Source organism: Mesitornis unicolor, unplaced genomic scaffold, assembly GCF_000695765.1.
Source record: "Mesitornis unicolor isolate BGI_N332 unplaced genomic scaffold, ASM69576v1 scaffold211, whole genome shotgun sequence".
Taxonomy (NCBI): Eukaryota; Metazoa; Chordata; class Aves; order Mesitornithiformes; family Mesitornithidae; genus Mesitornis; species Mesitornis unicolor.
Window position 1 is genome coordinate 158,222 of NW_010164236.1, and position 21,028 is coordinate 179,249.

The window sequence follows — 21,028 nt, forward strand, 5'->3', positions numbered from 1 at the left end:
TTAATGTGATTCAGCAGCACTTTGTTCTGGACGTAAAAGATTTAAGTTCATACAGAGTTGCTCTTTGTACCTTGAAAGATGTAGTTTCTTCTTCACTCAGGCTAATCATGTAAAACTTTCTATGAAAACCAATCTGATAGCCAGAGATGAAGATTTTCCAGACATTTAAAGCTTGCATCTTCAGTAGAAAGTTCCAGAGTTGAGACTGATGCTTGCAGGTCAGATCTTTCCCTGATGTTGCCTGGAAGTCAATCTCCCAGATGTTACAGCTTCTGGTTTCTTTTGGCAGTTCTGGTTGTGGATAGGGTTATTAAACTCTTTTTCTAAAGACTAGATATTGAGAAAGAAGCCACAGTCATTCCCATTACAAATTTAATTGCATTTGGTGTATATATCCCAACCAACAAATACAGCCCAGTATTACCAAGAGGGGGCTGTATTATGGGCTAATATTTGCAGTTTTAGAGCTGTTTGTGTCACAACAAACTACATGATTTTTTTCTGCACTATATAACACCATTGTCATCATCTTCGGATGCAGGAAAAAAAATAAGTTCCTTTGCTCTAAATAGTTGGTAAAATTTTACTGATTTCTCTTTACAAGTGTTTTAGAATAAACCTTATAATGCCTGCTATTGATGCACGTTCTTGAGTCAGAATCTTCCTAAAGCAGATTAAATTTTAAATGCCTCAGTCTTCTTTCTCATTAACTGCTGTAAAAAGTCTTAAAAAATTAACTAAATCTTATGTAAGGTTTATTTTGATTTTTGCTTTAAAAATGCGTATTTATCAGCCACTTAATGCTTGTAAAGGAATGCGGAACATGAATCACTGCTATGCAGGTGTAAGTGAATTTAAATGTTCTTGGGTTGTTTAAATAATCTGTTTAATCTACAGTGTCTTTCTGCTTTCATTTGCTTTTATTTTAGTTTGTTTGCCACTTAGATACCATGATTAGCCTCAGGTTGGGATGTCTCTCCAGGACAGGCCTTGTTCCAAGCTAGCAGGGCTTTGTGTGCATAACATCAAATATTAGCTATGGAGTTGTGCTAGTGTACCAGGAGGTTAATCTGTAAAGCTTGCCCATTAACCCAAACTGGCATTGCAGTGGGTTTCTCGATGCTTGGGCACATGGAGCAGAAGAGTCAGAAGCAGAATATCAGGGCCAAGAGAGATCAGATGGAAACAGTCACCTGTGCACCATTCAAGAAGGAGAAAAATAAAAACAAAATAAATAAAAAACCAACAGTAAGAAAGCGTATTGACCAGGATTTTGAGTGGTCATTCTCAAGCAACTACTGTGTCTCTTTAGAGGAACAAAAATGCTGCTGTTTATTGCAAAGAAAATAGAAATCTTTTCACTGCTGTCTGCACTTGGTCCTTGAGAAGTAATGTGCTGAAGAGTAACATCAGCATTTCCCAGCGCTGTTCGGTTAGTGACTGCCTTGTGTTTTACACTTGAAGGTGCTATGTCCTGAAAGACACTGGTCCATAAGAGTTTGTCAGGATCTAATCACCATGGTTTCTCCTCAGTTACAGCCTCGAAGGCCTTACTGGAGACTCTGGTGAGAACAAGAAGCCCTCTACAAACTTGGAGGCTTCGTCTCTGGGCTCCAAAGACCTCAGACAGAGTCCGCTTGCCAGCAGTCAAGACGGATCCCTGGTCTTGCTCACTGAAGAACTTGAGCAGGGGGAGATCAGAGACTACGATCACCAGGTAAAGCTGCCCGACTATTGTGAGATTGCTAAAAAACACTACATCAATGTTTTGAGGCAATTTTCCAAAGTCACAGTTTCACTGTGGAGGCGTCTACCCTTAAGGACAAATGGGGCACAGTGTTGTGAGAGTCTCTGCTTATTTTTTATTAAGGAAGCAATCACAGTCTTAAATGCTATAAATACCCTGGATTTTTGAGTTTGAATTTTCAGTGATAGTGTTTTCTGGGTTCATGCCAGAATCATTAGCCAGCCAGTCTGTTTACCTCATGGAGTCACTGCTGTACATCCAGGCAGTAATCAGGTCCTACAAGATCTGGCCTGTAAGAGCTGGTATGTCGAGACTCTCATGTCTTCTCTTGCTTTGAGGAATGGCATTTTTGGGGAACGCACTGCGAAGCATCACAGTTTTTGCTGTGTTGAACTAAAGTCTAGTTATGCTGAGAAGTTGGAATCACAGCAGTAATTTCAGTGGCCATCAGAGAATTACCCATCCTAACAATGTCTGTGGAATATCTTGCGAGAAAATCAAGCAGCCAGTCCCTTTGTTGCATAATTAGTTGTCTTCCACTTAAAAGACAAAGCAAAATGTTGCATTTCACCTGTGTGACATTGCTTGCATTTTTTGTGGTCCTTGCATTTCTCACCTATTACCTTATACTGTTTCAATTTTCCACTGTGTGAAAGAGAAAATTTAAGTAAACATGAGCACTGAACTGGGGTCTGTAGTTGGGATGGTGCTGTCGTGCTTGACGTGTTTGCTCAATGTGGTTGTTTTCTGTTCTGCAGATGCATCAAACATCGCAGCCACAAGGATTGAATTTCTGTTCTTCCACTGTTTCATCTCCACTGACCAAATCTACGTCTCTAACGTCAATTAGTAAACCAGTGCTGGACAGTGAGTAACGCAATTTTCCCTTATCCATTCTGTCATCTGTATTATTACGTATATTTTGCTACCTTCCCAAAGGCAGAATTTGCTAGTACCTGCTCTTGCTTTCCTACATTACATGAAATATATGTTTCGCTGCTGCATGGAATTGTGGGTGGAAAGGGAGAGCTCTGTCTAGACCCATGGTTTGTTCTTCTCAGTGTACCCCGGTATTTCCAGTTCTGTTGGGTTTTTTGTTTGTTTGTAATTAGACTACTGATACAAAAACTGTGATTTATTCAGCTTATTACTAAGAAAAAAAAAATTTAAATTTTTACATCCTTGCAGAATTTTTTCCTTTGATGTCAAGGCAAATTGCACTTGAGATCTTATTTTCCCATTTCTAGATTCTGTGAAAGTTGATATATGGAAACTTGAGAATCCCTGTCTTTGTCTCTTTGGGGGAGTTTGCTGTTTATTTTGAACTAAATATTTTGGGGCAGTTGGGTGTAATTTATTGAATCTCATTCCTGAATAAAAGAAAAAAAGATGATTAGGTGCAATTTTTCAGTTTAGCTTAATTAAAGCGATAACAGGCACTTAATTTTGCAACTTCACTGAATTGATTCTTTTGGCTGGGAAAGTAATTCAGAAGGCTGCAGCTGGATGTGCTTAGGAAGGGCTGTGTTAGACGTTTTCATTTTATTAATTGCGAGCCAGAAACTGTATTGACATTTTAGATCATGTCTTGTCAATCAGTGATGGTCTCTTTTCCCCTTTATTAACATGCTCCTTCCTTGCAAAGCTGAATAAGGGAAAGATGCTTTTAAGAAAGGCATTTTGTTTATTTAGGAGGCTTGCTGGAGGAAGCTCACAGAGGTTGCATTTTGCAGGAGACGTTTTTAAATTCTTCACCATCGTGATTAACAAGCGTGTGGCCTAATGGATGTGTCCCCCAGCAGCAGTAACCAAAACACGGCTGCTCTGCCCCACTGGCTGGCTCCTGCTCTGTGCAGTGGCGCACCCTCTTTCCTCCTTGGGATGAAGGCCTGCATTATTTTTTTGAAGGATCCCATTTATTGGCACTGCATCCAGTTGCTAACCAAACACCATCAATAACTCTGTTAGCTCCCAGAAGATGAGCTGTCGGTGGCTGAGAGCACCTGGCGGGCTGAGGCTCCTCTCCCTTGTGATTTCAGGCCCACAGCGGGGAGCTCGACAGCAAAGGATTTGTGCCCCCGTCTTGGAATCAGACAACTTTTTTGCCTTCCCATTCTTCTCTGTCTTATGACCCACATTAAAAATGGCCTTCACCAAGGCCTGAGCTGGTGGTAGACAGGTTTGATTACCCCACGTTCTGCTAGAGTTGACCTAGTCATGGTGGTGTCGTTGGGAAAGAAGGAAAAGAGAAGATGCAGTAAGCAATCCAGAGGGGCTGTGGAAGAAATAGCAGGGCTATGTGTTAGGCTTTGAGGCAGTCTGCAAGTTTTGGACACTGAAGCTAAAAATGGCTAACACTTCTGTGAGCTTTATTTTCCCAGTAATTTGTGACACCTCAGACAGACCTCATTGTTGTAAGAAGGTGGTTTCTGAAAATCGATGCGTTTGAGGATTCATAGGGATTACTCACCTTGAAAATTTAAGTCACAGATTCTCTTCCCAAATCTGACACTTTCCTTTGGAAACTTCAGTAAATCACTTCATCCTTCCTCAGTCACTTTGAAAGAGGAATGGTGTTCCTTGAGTTGAGGCCGTAAGTACATGTGAAGCAGCTTAGTCCCTTTTACAAGAAGGCCTTAGTGTGTAAACTGCCTTGTATCACCTTGATTTGACATTTGTGTTACTGCGGCAGAATACTGCAGAGTTATGCAAGAATAAATCCTTGATTTCATGGAGGTGAATTCCAGGAAAACTTTAATTCTTTACTCCACTTCCATAATTTTGTGGTAGGTGTTTAAAAAAAAAATCTCTGACCCCTATGTATGTGTCTGAACGGGAAGAAATCAACATGTTTTGCACAAAAGCTAAATCCAAATGACTGAACATATGGAGGGCTTTCTCTTATTTTTCCTGTTTATTGTCATAAGTCCTGAGGCAGGAGCAATTTCCAAGACTGAGTTTCTAACCCACGCTCCGTCTGATACCTCAGATGTTCCAAGAACTGCTGTGGCCATTCACATCTGTGAATCCCACAGCATTTTATGGAGGGAGGTCACAAGAGCTGTTGGCTGGAGTGCTTGGAAGACTGCTTTGGGCTTTGGAATAGCAAATTTCCAGTGTGGAGCACTGCTATAAAGCCAGGAACTGCTATAAATAAAATCACTGAAATGGAAGTTGAACTGAACTGTGCTGGAGGAGGTGGTTCTATTTACAGTAAAGTATGATTGTTCATCTTGACTTTTAGTCTAAATAGACAGTAGACTACAAGAAGAAAGCAAGCAGTGTTGCCTAGTCATGTTCTTCAGGTCTGGGACACGAGAAGAACTCCTTTGAAAGGCAGTATAAACAAAATTAATGCACGAATCTTGCTAAGAATTCTTCAGTCTAAATGCCTTTCATTGTGTCCCTCTAGGGTTGTTCTGCTTACATGTGACAAGGAATTTTAATTTTAGTCAAATCGCCTGTAGGCGATTGGCACTGATGACTGATGGCTGAAGGAAACTTTCAGGGGAGTTTCCTTTGCATTGCTTGCATTGTGTTGGATATTCTTTGGGTAATATTTTTATAGTCTGAATTCAGTTTTGGGGTATGATCTTAGCAATACAAAAAGATCTCTTTGTGACTAAAAGGACATGTTTTATTCAAAGAGAGTAATTACTGGTACGTCTCTCTCTTTGAAGTTCAACACTGATGAAGTCTTTAGCCTCTTTTCCCTATTGTGCAAGCAAATGGATTTATCTGTGCCATGGAATGACTGAGAAGTGCTTGAATATATGTTTATATATACCCAGAGATGTTTAATGAGAATGCTTATTGTAGGACCCTTAGGTCAGCCCTGTTCCAGGGGCAGGTCTGGGAAATACAGCCCTTGGACATCTCCATAAGGAGCTGTGTAGCAGTTTCAGATATGAGTGGCTAGCTGGCTCCTACATCTCTTTTCAGAGAAGATTGTACATATAAAGAGTTGTTGCAAAGCTGCTGCTATGCAAGAGCTGCTGTTAAAAATAAATTATTTTTAAACAGGAATTACAGGAAACCCTTTTAATTTGCAAAGTTTGTGGACGAAGGCCTGACAAATAGCAGGGATTCCTGGAAAAGTGCATAGTACTGGAAGATAAATATAACTTCACAAATTGAAATAAGCAGAAGGCAGAGCAGTAACATGCCTGAGAAAAGATGATTGAGCTTGTTGTCATCCTGCTGCTAATAGAAGATTGGATGCCACAGACTGGTGGCTGAGTTTGGCACTGTGTTTGGTAGCCTTCTTCCAGGCAAAGACAGGAGGGGTTGCAGAGGGGCTTTTCTGATGTTTAGCCAGTTTCTTTAAAATAAGGTCTGTGAGTTTATAAGAAGGCAGGAGAACAGATGCTTCCTTTTTCTGTTTTATTTTGGAGAAAAAAAGAAGGGAAATTTAGTTCTTTCCACTTTAAAGCTGGAAGTTTTTAAGGGACATAACATCACCAAAATGGTGGTGGTTTTTTTTTTTGAGAGATAGAAGTGGCAAGAACCTTCCTAGGTATGTAATGTCAGCGCGTCAGGTAAAGTATCCATGCTATACCCAGCAGCTTTAGTGTCATTTAAATGCAAAAAGCACCCTTAAACAAATCTACTGAGTTGTTCTAGTTTGATTCTCTGGCAGTTACTTCAGTGAAGCAGATGCCCTTTGTCCAGAGATCCACTAAGCTGTTGGTATTCTGTTTGCACAAATAACTGCTCACATCTTCATTAAGGATTCCTGTAAAAAGATAGCAAAGCCTTGTACCTCGACTTACGCATGCAGTGAGACCTGCATCCTCTGAAACCTGCATCCTCTGCAATCTGCACGTTCTCAACTCTTTGTTTCTTCTCCCTTTTCTGAAGCCAGCTGCTTTGCAGACATTCCCTTTGCTTTGGTTTTAGTTTGCTTTGGCTGCTTTCCTCCTCTTTTTATTATTAAATGCATTTTCAAGCATGCTCTAATGTCTGCTGTTAACCCACTTCTCAGCCCAGGGCCGGACTCGACCATCGAGACGAATCTCCTTCTCGTTCAGCGTCTCTCCACTCATTCCTAAGTCTAAAACTCTCTTTTCTATTGGCTCTTCTTCCAGTGATGAGGAGGAGGAGTTGGATAGTAAGTAATCACTTTCCTTGTGTTTGCAGCCATTACTGGTGGAAACAAAGGGAAATCTGGTTTTCTGCTTTAGACCTTGAAGTTTCACCTTGCTAACATTGAACCAGACCTTTCCATTGCATGATCTCTTAACAACTTTATGTCAGCTCTGTATCTCAATACTAACTAAAGGCAGAATAAAAGAACTTTATTCTGCAAACATACATTGCAGCCAAACACCTTAAATCGTCAGGGTGTTCATATCTAGGTCTATAATTATAATCAGAAATAGTTTTGTTGGGAAACAGGCAAGTGTTAGATGTTAGCTTTTTTCCCCTCCTACAAACTCCATTGCTAAAACATACCCCTCTAAGGCCAAAGATTGAATTAAAGTAATTTAGGCTCCTCTTGGTTTTTTTTTACATAGGTTTATCAAAGATAATTGGAAATGCTTCCTATTTCTTAAGCATGTTTTATTAGACTGTTGAAATAAACTAGAACAGATAATTCTCTATTTAAAGAGAAAATTCAGAGCAGCTGCATTAGTTGGTTTAGATCTAAGGTTTGCAAGGAAACTATCCCACATCCCTCATGTGTATCCTGGGATGGGGGCAAATTGCTTTCCAGTCCAACAGATTGTGGTTGCTTCCCAAATTTAAAAAATCTCCACACCATCCATGTTGTAGGTATCTAAATTCTCTTCCTTTCCATTCCTGGTCTCCACTGTGGGTTTGTCCCTTCCTACAAGAAAGTCTGTGCTCTTCCCAGGTGTGATACTACCCACTCCCATACTTAAGCTCCTTCCTTTTTGCTCTGTCCTTCTCTTCTGCCTTTAACAAAACTCACAATTTGTAGTCCCCAGAAAGTGAGCTGCAGACACACAGCTGTGCCTTCATGTCATGCTCCCATGGTAAAAAGTACTCGTAGCTAAACTGCGTGGACTTGGGTTTGCAATTGGTTTTTTTCATGGTTTTGTTGTTGGTTTTGGAGTTTGGCTTTTATTATTATTATTATTATTATTTTCTGTTTGTTTTAAGCATCCAATCAGTTAAGTGATTCCTAATAGGCTAGGACATAGCAATTTGGGGGGCTATTTCTGTTAGCCAGTATCTGTCTTCTCTCCCTCAACAGCACAGCTGTTACCAGTGAGCATTTAAAGTAATGTTGGATATTGTCTCAAGCAAAAATGTTGCTTTCTTTACATGGGTTTTATTCCCTCATATTTGAGGGTACTGTGGTGGCTTTCTGTAAGGGCTGGTTTAGCCACAGCTGTTCATAAGATTGCCAAGCTTTGGCAATGGGCATTTTTCATGTAGTAATCCCAGACCAGTTTGTTTATTTGTTCGCATCTTCAGGGTTCATTTCTCAGGAGGGGATGGATGTGTTGGTGTTGAGATTGCACTTGCATTTCAGTCACCATACATCTCTATAACCTTTTTCTGTAGAGTATGGAGAATCAGTTGTAGTTTGTTTGCTGTCATGTATTTTTAAGATATGTGGATTTCAGATGGCTGGACAAGCCAACCTGTGCATTTAACAAAAATTATTATGAAACCTTTGGATTTCTTGACCCACAGAAGTTAAGCTTTACAGAGTTGTGAGCTGGTTTCTTTTGTTTGCAGTATCCTAGTCCAGTCACTGTTTTCTGCATAATGTATTATTTCAAGTCCAGCTACCACATGAAATAACTTTGGTGGGTGATGCTTAGAAGGTGTTCAGTTAATTAAGTACACCAAAATTTGGCTGCTAGCCTGGATTCATTGCACACAGATAGCAGTCCTGGCCATTTGAACAAAACTAACATCTTTTGTGGGCTGTGAAATTAGTTTTAGCATTTCAGTTTTGAACCTGGTCATGATAGGAAACACAAAAATTATGGAAATAAACCTTCTTTGCCTCCTTCTACCTCCCCCAAAAAAACCTGAAGGTGAGAAAATACGTGCTTTTCTGTGCTGATCTTCTTGGGCTTTATAGCTTGCAGCAGAATGTTGATCATACGATGTTATATTGTAAACCAAAATATGAAATCATAAACAAGCTTTTACGTTGATTTTTGTATGGATCCACTTTGCCTGCCAGTGTAAAGAATCCCCCATTTTTAAGATAAAATGCTATTGCAGTCAAAGATAAATAGTACATAATTCAGGTTCACATTCAATGTGTTTTCTCAAGGTGGCTGAAAAACAGTCACGAGTATCAAATTATTACAGCTCGTGATGCAGCATTCATTTGTATCTCTTACTTTAACTGCAAAGAAACAAAAAGGTTTGTGCAGTTCTTAGCTTCATCAATTCCACTGGATTTATTACCAAAAGGAAAGGTTGAGAAGCCTTAACTCCTGTTAAAAGCAAACTGGAGCTGAAGCATGAACTAGAGTCACTGGAGTATTAACTAGGGAATTGGGAGTAAATTACTTGTGTGATCTTAGGGGCTTAGGTAGTAGACATTACATAAAAACCCAGCACAGTCGGGAAATTGTATAATATGCTTCATTTTGATGTATGTTACAGTATTACTAACTCTGATGTATTTGGGATAGATCATTAATTGGATCAAAGATTTTGCAAAAGAAATGCTAATAGAAATCTCCAGGCAGAGGTGAGGCAATGGGATATGCCTGTATTTTAGTTTCCCAATTTGAAGAAATGATATTTCTGTCTCAGGCGGTGTTGACACTTGAATCAGTGGTCAGGAAAATGTGTATTTTAGAGTCATAAGGTGTACAGTAGTGTATGCAGAGTTTTTCCTAATGCTCTTACTGCTTTTGGATAGAGGACCAGCATTGCCTCTGATGTCAAGTAGCTTTTTTGCATTTGCCCTTAGCTTTTATATGCTAACAGAATTTGAAGCTAAAGTACTGGTTTTTGTACAATGTATATGCAGAAGCCTAATAAGAGGATCAGTCATGCTGCTTCTTGAACTTCAGCTGGGACTGCAAACAGTGCTTGTAGGGAGGGTTTTTTGGAGTCCTGATGAGCCCAGTTACTCGGGAGAGCCCTCTCTTCTCTGGATCATTTCATTCTGATTTTCCGGTATTCTTCAGTGGTTCTGGTAAATGGTATCAGCTACCTAATCTGCTCCAAATGCATTGTGCAAGCAGGTTTCTTGTGGTATAAAGAGAATTTGTGCCATTGGCTGGGCTTCAGCTCCATGTCAAAAGTCAGATTTTCCTCAAGCACAGTTGTGTGACTAAGCCCTGGGCTGGTAATGTTTCATGGAAAACAGAATAAGGCTTCCCTTGTTTCCCTTACTCTTTATGAAGTGCTTCACGATTTTGATGGGAAAATGAACTATAATTTTATCAAGCATAAAAGTTTTATACATGAAACCCGGATGTCTTGTACAATAGATTCTTTCTAGTGGTGTATAAATAAAAGCGTTGTGGCAGAAAGATTCTCATTTACACCTATTGTCATTGGATTGGCAGTTCTGATTCAGATACCTTGGTTTATCAGCGCTCAACAGATGCACATCCTTTGCTTAATAGCTGAAGAAGGATAAAAACACTAAGCAGGCTTTCACCTCAGCATCTGATTTGAGAGCACCTAAGGGTGCAGGGAAAAGGCTTTATCCCAAGCACATGAAATCTATTCTAGACTCTCACTTCTGGAGAACATTTCCCCTTCCACTCAAACCATGCAAATATGCAAGCTATGTTTTTAAAATCAGTGTGCTAAGATCATGGTCTAACATGTCATCCCCCCACCCCTCCAATCTTTTCCAGGTACGCAGGCATCCAGCGGCTCCACAGGTCCCTCAGTTCAGAGGTATGGTATTTTGGGGGTACCATGTTCTTTTCTGGTGGGACTCTTGCAGTGGGCTGTGCTTTGACGCCCAAAAGCCTTCCTGGCCCCAGTGTGCTTCAGCTGAAATTGCAAGTGTCAGGTCTGTGAAAATCAATCCAGTTTGTCTGAAGGCTGAAGAATATTTTAGAACATAGAAAATGAAAGTGTCTTCTCGGTCTTATCTCTGACAAAGCTTTGTGTTTATACATACAGTATTGCATCAGTTTATCTATTCTTGAACAATATTGGATTACCCTGTGTTCTATTTTGTGACAGAAGAACTAGTTGTTCCTCTATTTGGTTAATTCTGTCTATGTTTCTGTAACAAAGATCAAAATGATCCTGGTTTTGTACGTTGCTTTTCATCCTTGCAAACTGTAGAGAGGAGATAATCTTTCTGGTGGGTGCTGGCTTTAAAAGCACTTCTCTGGAGGAGGGACATTTGTGGCACTGAAGGAGCTGGGTGTCTCTGTGTCACTGTGACAGCTTCAGCTTTATTTGGTATCTGAGAGGCTCTTCTCTGCTTGCCGCTGGTTTCTGCTCCTTGATTTCATTTGTCTTTCTGTCCTTCTGGTTTTGATTTGTGTTGTACTTCCTATTGACAGACTGTGTCCTTTTTTTCAAATGCAATAATAGTTTCCTCTGTAATTTCTTATTCCTCCATAGAGGCTGAAGAAGTCATAATTTTGTCTGTGTAAAGACTGGCAGACAATATCTGGCATCTCAGAAGTGCCTAAATTAATACAAATAACTGTTGCTTTATATTACTTAATATTTGTATTCTCATTTCTTAGGGGAGGCTTTGCAGCGTGGTTTATGTTAGAGACAATCACTGCCTTTTCAGAATTCGTTAGATGCCTTTCTCTGGAAGGAGATCTCTCTTTAAAGGATGAATGCATGTCCTATCCCTTTCTATCTACTCCACATTCAAAATATTGATGTTTAAGTGTCAAAACTAACTGTATTATTGCAACACTGGCCATGTAAATGGACAGATGCTGTAAGCTGCTTAGTGGTTATTCGGCCACAGGAGCAGCAGAGGGTGCTGTGGCATGGCTTGAGAGTGGAGATTGCTTAAAAACAGATAAAAAGATTCCTTGAAACTTATGACTAACTACCAGATTGGCATTTTGTCTTCACTTTGCCTTTTCTCGTGTAACACCATAAATCAGCCTGTGACTATTGGATGGTAAATGCATCTGTCCTTTGATAAAGAACCTATCCATTTAATAGATGCTTTGTAAGGAAAAAACAATGAAAACAACTTCTTTTTTTCATTCTAGCGTATCTGAGGAGAGCAGCAGTGTCCCTGCTGGTAAAGGAACAAAAGTCAGCCGCACCTTCAGCTACCTCAGGAATAAAATGTCCAGCAGCAAGAAGAGCAAAGTAAGTGCTTCTTGTGATTTATACAGCCATGAAATATCTACAAGTAGCAGAGATGAATTCTGTGTTTGTGTTTCCATAGAGTGGTGTTTATGTCTTTGCCTGCCTTTCTATTCTTTTTTCTTCCTTTTGCAAGGGAAGGCTTTTCTGTGAGGTAATGGGGAATAATGGCATGGGAGATTTTAGCACCCCAAAACTGAAATGCATCTGAGGTGAGGTTTCCTGTGCAATGTTTTTGCCTCTTTTCCCTACAGAACAAACTTCATTTATTACAGAGAATAGATTGTGCTCCAGCAGGAGTTACAGCTTTGCAGTGATTGATGGGTCTAATTTTTACAGAACCTGAAAGTTGTTTGATAAAATGAGGACAGGAGCTGTGAGAAGGGACTGGCTGCTGAAGGCTGTATTGTGTTTCCCTTTAATTTCTACCTTTGCCACAAAGTTCCTGTGCACTGCTGGAGAAGTTGTCCAAATCATGACCTTTAGTGATGGCCAATGGTTATACTTTCCCCTTTTTTCTTTCCCTGAAACCCTGGGATTTAAGTTGCTGAAGGTTAAGTCCTGCTCAGCACAACTGAATTTCCTGGGAACAGCACTGGGTACAGGAATAATTACATTGATGCTAACTTCATGCAAACGGGCTGTTGTTGCCTTCAGTTGTCCCCTGAAGCTTAATATACATTTGGGTTTTTTTGACTTTGATGGATTTTTTTACTTGAATCTCACCTTGGTTTACCATGTCTGACAGAAGCGAAGAGCGCCTTACCTCACACTGGGCAATGTGTATTGTATAGTTAGGTGATATGTAGCTAATATGTTGTTAAATGCTACTGGAAGGCCCTGAGACACATAATTACATGTTCTGATGAGTGTCTGAATAGCAAATGGGAAACAAAATGTGGCATAATGAGAATTGTGCCTATCGCAGGATAAGAGGGGGCTGAAGCCTGTCTGTATGGGAGGGATCACGCTTCACTTGCACAAGCAAACTTCATGTTAGCCTTTCCCAACATAACCACTTGATGTTTCAGCCTGAGCATTTCTCTGATGTCGCTGGGTTTGCGTGCTGTAATGGCACAGTGCACATTTGGATACCTGTTTTTCCAGATTGCATCACGTTTGCAATGAGGCACCAGCTGTAGTGAGATCAGTCACCCTAGTGCACAGTTCCTCTTTGTGGATCTGCCTTTAAAGGAGGTACCAGTGGCTCAGAGCTGCTGCTGAACAGCTTTAAGATAATGCTCTTCCCTGCTGCAAAGTACCCAGTCAAATAGATATGTATATTTACATAGAAACCTCTGTGCAAAACCACTAGCAAGAACTTGCAGATCACGTTGCACAGCCTGTGAACAAGACTGGAAATGTGTTAACTGGTTCTTGCACTACGGGTGTATAATCTGGAAGCAGGATCTGGATGTGTGTACGAGATCTGGTTGGGACAGGCGAAGAAGTAGGACAGAAGTGCTTCAAGATACTTGCTCTGCCTTTGTTAAATAGGTGCAGTCTGATTTCACTGATTTCTTGATTGTGTCTGAAATTGTTGGTAAAGCATTGCTCCAAAATCTAAACAATAATGCACACTACAAAGATCCCAGCTCATAGCAGTTGTGATATTTTTACTAACTAAAAAGCCATAATTCCATTCTAGTTACAATTTCTTCTCTACTTGCAGTGGAATGTTAGCACATTTTTAGAGCTTCAGCTGTACGCTTAAACAATTTGACCTAAAAATTCTTGCAAACATGGGTTTCTCAGAAGCGTTATGGCCAATGAAAACCTGTAAGAGTTAAAAAGAAAAACAACAAACCTTGAAAGAGGAAGTTGGACAGGAAGAGTTGGTTTCTGCTGCTGTCTGGGCTCTAAGAAGGGAGAGAGGCTTCAGCTTCTTTCTAACTAGGTTCTACTTTTTTCCAAACCTTCAGAAATCATCATTTTCTGAGATGAACCATAAAACAAAGCACATCTGAGCTTACTAACGGCAACAGCTCTTCTTGCAAATGGTGTAAACAGTTATGTAAATAAACCCTAAAAATAAAACAGGTTTTGGAGTAGTAACCGTAGGAGATGATGATAGAAGTTTGTGAATTTACCCACGTCTGACACATGCTTTGTGCTGTTCAGGGATTAGTCAGTGAATCTCTTGAAATCAGTAACGTGCACTGATTCACGTTTGCAAGGTCTAAAATGTGCTGTGTCTCTGTCAGTCAGGAAAAAATACTCATTTTCTTCATTTTGGTAGAGAGCTTCTGGGAAATGACGACAAAAATAATTAGCATGAGTGATTTCTCTTTTTCCCTGACTTGCGCAGTTATTAGCTGTACCACCAACAGCTTCTCGGTGTGTACAGTAAGAGTTGAGTGTTTGAAAGGAGTAGGAGACAGGGAACATTTGTGACCAGTAAAGCAGGAGGAGTGCAAACACGTGAAACCTTTCTGTCTGGCAAGTCTTCTGCAGCACTTTTACTGAAGTACACAGCAACGCTGAGGTATGTTAAAATTCACTTTTTCTGTGTCCCAAACATCGCAGAGGGTTTGATTTACCACCCTCTGCCTTGTAAATGGGTGGTCTCATACTGACTTGTGACATCTAAAATATTGAGCCCATCCGTTCCTGCCTGCATCTTGTTTCTAAGTTTTTTTGCAGTGAAAGCTAGAATAGGGCAAGATAAAAGCAGCAGCACAGTAGCTAAAATCATCTTCAAGGAAGTTAGCAGCAGTCGTCCCGCCCTCCCCTTTTGCTCAACTCCTCTCTGACAGCCGTCCCCCTCTGCCGTCGCCATGGGCTGATGCTGGTGGGGAGCAGCTCTCCTGCTCCCGGGGGAAGGATGTCGATAAAATGGAATCGATTTTCCGAAGTACCTCACATAACAGTGAAGCTAGTAGGACTTAGGCATTGGGAGGTAAGAGCTTCGTGGTTATTTTGAAGCGGAATCTGCTGCCGCAGCACAGGTCTGTAATTTTGGGCTGTATGACTGAGTTGCGGTACCCGTTGTGTCCGTTGGTGCACGTTGGTACAGGTTCAGCCATGAAGCCGTGCTTCAGGTCATGCTGGCAGCTCTGACAGTGCAAGAAAATGGCTTTATTTTCACAATCCTCTTTTTAAAAAGAGTTCCAGTAACTGTCACTGGAAAGGGAAAAAAAAAAAACAAAAAAAAACTTGTTCTGAGACCCTGATTTTCAGCAGTATGGCTGGCATCCCGTATATAAAGTTTGCTGTTTCCTCCTTGAAAGTGGTGCACCCGTTTCCTGTTTTTCCTGGGGTCGTTCAGCTTTAATGAAAATGCTTTTTACACTGATTTTTATAAAGACAGGGTATTATTCCAGACTCTAGAATTACTAGGCTTTGCAGTAAACATCAGGTACATTTAAAGTATAGGACGGTGACTCTCCTTTCAGCATTTTAGTGTGAAGGTCACGAGATCCATATTGAGCATAGGGTGATCTTTTCTCCTGGAGCTTCACAAGTCCTGGCAATAGAGCAGAACTCCAGGTGGCAACTTGGTGCTGTTGGCCAAGGACTAAACTGCAGAGTTTTAGTTCTTGAGTCCTGCTGGGCTGGACATGGTTAAAGGTGAAGTGAAGGGAGCTGTGGTGGTTGACGTGGGGTGGTGATCTGAGCTGATGGCTTGAAGGAGGCAGAGATGTGCCGCAAACCAGACTCTTCCTGGCAGGGTTTCTGCTTCAGACAAGGTTATTCCATACAGTAATGCTCCTGGTTTTGCTTATTTGCAGAATAAAGTAGTGTTAGGGGCCAGTAAATAGACTTTCTGTTCATGAGGCTTTGCAGGAAGAGACTCCAACACTGAGATTTTGCCTGGGGTGTGTTGGGAGAGAGGAAACCTGAGGCTGAGTTACTAATTATTGGAGTGTGTCATCAAAGGCTTGAAAGTTTCCCTGCCAGTGACTGCACAGCTCAACACCACTTTTAACCGCTTAATGGCAGTGGCTCACATGGGCTGCTCTGCAGCTCTCTGATATTTAGCCTGTTACAATATTTAGCAAAGGGCACATGGCATACAAATAACAAAATGCAAAGATAGGTTTACAGAAGCCTTTATCAATTTCTGGTTAAGCTTCTCTTTCGGATGCCATGAAATCTAAATTAACAGCTATAAAATACAGATCTGGAGCTGAATTGTATGGTAAACATCTTGTGGGGTGGTACATAGAAAGACAGGGAGTTGCTATAATTCAAACTTGGAGCTTCTCTATGGAGTTTCCTTTAAAAATGGTTTGGGAGAATTCCAAATCCATGAAAGGCTGTAGGAGGAAAATGTTTCATATTTTTCGTATTTAGCATTTTCTATCTCAAGTAGTGATAGAAAAGCAAAAGCTCTGCTAAAAGTTGGAGAAGCAGTCTTTGTTTGCATCTTTCCAAAGCTGAGTAGCCCAGAGGTTGAACCGTGGCTTCCGGAAGCCGAGATAATTTTCTACCGTGTTGCTGTGGTTCCTCAGCCTTTCTGCGGTGCCGTATTTTGAGTGTTTGTGAAAGATCTGTTTCCCCAAAAAAGCTTCACATGGTTACTTGAGGTTGCCTGAAACTGTTGAAAAAGTTGCTAGTCAGAAGGAAAACGGAGGTGGAAATATTCTGGCAGCGATGCTGTACAGGCAGCAAGGAAGAGCTTGTCTTCTCCATTGAAAACGCAATTGCAAAGCACGAGTCTTACAGATTGGCCTTAAAAATTAACTGTGTGGAAAGTTTGATACGCTTTATGCGTGGTGTTTGTATTTAACACAATTCATTGAAAGTGCTGAAGAGACTGATGAGAGCCCAGAAGAGGAAAAGAAGTAAGTCATTAATCCAAGCAGATATGAAACAAAAGCAGAAGAAAAGAGCAGCCTTCAGAACAGACTCAATTTTGTCTCTGCTGATGAGATACCAGCGCAGAAGGCTCTGTGAGTCAGTATTATGTTAATCCACATCCATGGGGGTTGTACGTTGATTTTTTAAGAGAGCTGCACAGACACACGACTACTGTTAAGGTGTGCACCGATCGATCTGGTCATAGTGCCAAAGGCAAACACTGACGAATTTGTAACCAGAGAATAGACCTCTGCGAAGTGACCAGGCATTTGTTCATTTTCTCTCGGCAGGAAAAAGAGAAAGATAAAGAGAAGACTAAAGAGAAGGACAAAGATTCCAAGGAGAAGGAAAAAGATAAGAAGCTGTTGAACGGACACCTCTTCACTGCAACCTCTGCTTTAGCCCAAGCAACCTGTTACCACTGTATGAAACCTTTCAATAAGGATTCGTACTACTGTGCAAGTAAGTTGGGGGTTTGCCCCCCTTCTCTTTGTTTTTCATTAAATCTGACATGAGGAAACATGAGCCTGACACTTTATTTTCCTCTCACTTAAGGATGTGGGATGGGAGAGAGGTTTTTTAGATGGTGATTCATGGAGCAGCGTGTTACCTTACGGAAGCTGGACTGAAATGAGTCGTGGCTGCAAGGAAGCATCCCACAGTCTCCTTCCAAGCCAGTGCTTGGACATCACAGCATCCCGCGGGGTTTTCTGCCCCTGCTTGTTGGGATGGATCAGTCAGCTGAAGGACTTGGGTTATTTCAGCTCCATGGGGCTGAGGCGCTTTAAGGCAGATGGAGGACAGAGAAAGCTGGCTTGGATCATGGCCTTTATTTCCAATCGGGGAAAAAAAATTCCCACCCATCTGTAGTATATCCCTTTAGTTCTCTGAAACACAGCTTCAGTGAGCCCTCAGTGAGAACAGCGTGATATCAAAAGGAAACGCTAACCCTCTTCTCCCTTCTCAATACGTGAGATTGCATCAGAGGTCAAATGGCAACTGCTTGTGTGCATGTGAAGTGTGTGCAGCACCACGCAGGTGGTACGGGAAGCACTGCAGAGGGTTTCTGCGAGATCGGTGACTTTGTTCTCTTTTTTTCTATCAGTTGGTTTCTCATGGCTGTAGCTCGATAAGGTCAGCAGCGTTTGTGTAGTCGAGACCAGAATGGTGGCTGGCTTATGCAGTGACCCAAAGCTATAGAATATGCAGACAAAAATGTCTGTTTCCCACTGCAGCTCAGGCCTCTCCATTCCTCACTACTAATAATATTTTCTACTGTACTGGCCTAGGGATGAGTCAAACTGTGTAGAGGAACTGCTGCCATGCTGGAGCAGGAGGCTCAGTGTCAGTCTGTTCCTTCTGGTAGATAAGCAATGTATAAGACACCTCCGGTGAGCAGTTAGCTGAATCCTCAATGGCAGTTTTGAGCTTCCTGGAAGAGATTTCAGCAAAGTTGTTTGCATGAGATGTGCTCTGTGTCAGCCTGATGGGAAATGGAAAACATAAACTGTTACAAGCTCTCAAATGCATCCTCTCCCTTTCCCAACTTGACTTTCTTAACAGCTTCTGAAGCCGCTTAGAAAATCAAATATATCCCAGTTTAACTCTCTATAGCCTAATGAGTTAAAATAATCCAACAGCGTCCTATGTTTTAGCGTAAATGTTCTTTCCTTATTTTTAAAGTTACAACAGAATAAGTTTTCTGCATTGTCCAGAAAGTGAAAGCCACAAGGAAAGTTTGGTCAAGTCTCAGGTTATAAGCTCACCCCTAAGAGTGATCCTTTCTCCTCTTGTGTCTTAAAGCCAGCCATCAACTGCCATGGAAATGACTGATAACCAGTAGCAGAGGCTCTGTTGTTCCTGTGCTGTTGTAGACTGCTTTTTTCCTACACAAGTGACAATGCTTTACTGCTGCCATCACTGCTCTGTCTCGCCTATGGATGACGTTTTCATAATGCCTTTTAAAGCCCTGGATCATTTTAAATCAATGTCTCAACTTTTCAATGACGCCCACAGCTTCCTGAAACAGCCAGTCAGTGCTGAAAGATTTAGCATGCTCTGAAACAAATGGGCAAGCAAAAAATCCCAATTTTTAATTCCTCTGCCTGGTCTTTTTAATGTTTTTTTATGATCAGTGATGCAGAAAAGAAGCTTTGAGGGTTTTTAATTATTAATGCTAGTGATACACAGGAGTTGGAAGAAGGTCCTGCCTGCTGAAGAGTTGAGCTAGAGGAATAAAGTTCCTGAAACCAGACTTTTGAACTCAGAGATCAAAATGCTTGGTTGCTAAATGGTACATACTGAAGAGCTGCCTTCAGGCTTTCAAGGCTTGAATGTGAATTTAAGTGGTTCTGAATTGTGTCACTGCCTCTTTTCATGCACCCAAAGCAGGTTCTGTCCCTCTTCCTTGTTTGATCTGAAAAATGATTGTGCTTGTGGGTTTTTGCAAGAACATGCAGGTTTCTTTCTTCTGTCTCTCTTGCACAGGAAATTGTGGGACATCGACAGAACAGCAACGCCCTGCGGCCTTACCCTTACCTCTCTCAAAATATCAGAATTACTGGCTTTTATTAGTCATTTTTTAAAACTTTGATTTCCAGAAAGCTACTGGCAGAGATCATGGGTAGACTCAGGGTATTCTGAAAAAGATACACAGCTCTTGCTCTGACATAGATGCAGCAACGGGTGGTGTTAAAGCACGATGCTCTTTGCATCCGTAAATGTTGTGGGTTTGGACCTAAACAGGCGTCAGTGTAGTTGTCAGCAGGAAGTCCCAACCTCAAGGACGTGGTCACCTGGCAGATGCTCCTGTTACTTTTTCTGGTAATCCTATACTACAGTAGCACTTGGTTCCTGTAAATCTCGGCTATGGTATGTCTGAGTTTATGTAAATGAATTTTCCTGTCCTTTTCCTGTCTTTTGGATCCCGTAATCCTTGTCTTGATAAGAACATATTTCTGTTTTCAGAGAAAATACTGCCCCTACAATTGGTTTCTGTTTCTGTCTCTTGCTTCTACTTTCCACTTTACTTTCCCTTCAGAGGAATAAGTCCATCTTTTTTCTTTTTCTTTTTTTTCTTTTTATTTAAGACCCATTAGGACCCTGACTTCTCAACCTTGCATTGATTTTTAAACAGAGTTTCCTGTTAGATTCCATGAGGAAATCTTGTTAACAAAGGACTAATTATCCGGGAAAGCAGTCTGTCTCAGTATCTGTAGCTACTCATGCGAACCACAATGGTGCCTGAAAGTTGTAATTCTCAGTTGTGCAAGATAACAGTTCGGATTACAAACAGCAAAAACTGGCCTGTTTTCTGTGGGGTTTTTGTTTAATTGGTTGTGTTTTTTTACTTTTAACAGACTGCAATGCAATTGTTCACAAAGGCTGTAAGGAGAGTTTTGCTGCTTGTTCAAAGGTCAAAATGAAGGTAAGAGCTTTCATCTACTCCACTGAATAAACAAAAAAGTTTAAACATTTTCGCATGCAGATATATAACATCCACCATATGTCCCAAAGTTTCCAGCTTGTGGTAAAGAACTTCAGCCCCTGTGCTATAGTGAATAATTCCTCTGGGCTCTCCTGAAGTTCCCCAGCATGTGTTTTAAATGTATTTAGCATGTATTTCTGTTTACATGTATTTCATATTCCATGCATTATTATATAATATTACATGTATATTTACATGCCTATGTAAAATACCTGTTAATACAGTAGTTGTCCCTTGGACTCTGTGGTGAGTGCCACTGGGTTTTGCTGGCAGCAAATTCCCTGCATTGTTCCCTGCTGTAGACAGGGACCTTATGGTGAGATGGTCTGTCCCATGCTTCAATTAAAAATGAAACAGTTTACTGGCAAAACTCAGGGGTGTCCAGCACCCTTAAATGCCTTATATCTTAAATTCACAAATGCTATGTGTATACATAGCACTGTGTGTATACAGTGCATCATGACAACTATTAGATGTGTATGTTTTTTCTGTGGTTAATGTGCAGAATTTGTGCTTGCCCCAGGTGTGAAGCAATTCTTCTGCAGTATGGTTCTTCAAGCTCGTTAATGTTTATACAATTATGATTTTTATTTCTCTTCAGTACTGTCAGCACATCCTCTTCTCATTTTCCAATTTGCTGAACATTTCTCCATCTGTTGTTTTGCCCATTTCATTGATGGCAACTGGAGGGGCAGTGTATGTGTGTGTGTGTACATATACATATGTGTGTGTGT

The 21,028-nt window shown here is 40.9% G+C and overlaps 1 protein-coding gene across 1 annotated transcript in view; it reads left to right on the forward strand.

The window, feature by feature from the left end:
• The window catches only part of LOC104548246 (A-kinase anchor protein 13-like), a gene marked incomplete at its 3' end in the record, with an annotated part of 87,088 nt that extends 66,854 nt beyond the window's left edge, over positions 1-20,234 (forward strand). The window contains exons 13-18 of the mRNA XM_010194216.1: positions 1,534-1,717; positions 2,506-2,614; positions 10,561-10,603; positions 11,905-12,007; positions 17,098-17,269; positions 20,167-20,234. Coding sequence (XP_010192518.1) covers positions 1,534-1,717; positions 2,506-2,614; positions 10,561-10,603; positions 11,905-12,007; positions 17,098-17,269; positions 20,167-20,234 — 679 coding nt within the window. The remainder of the gene's footprint in view (positions 1-1,533; positions 1,718-2,505; positions 2,615-10,560; positions 10,604-11,904; positions 12,008-17,097; positions 17,270-20,166) is intronic.
• Between the last annotated feature and the right edge of the window lie 794 nt (positions 20,235-21,028).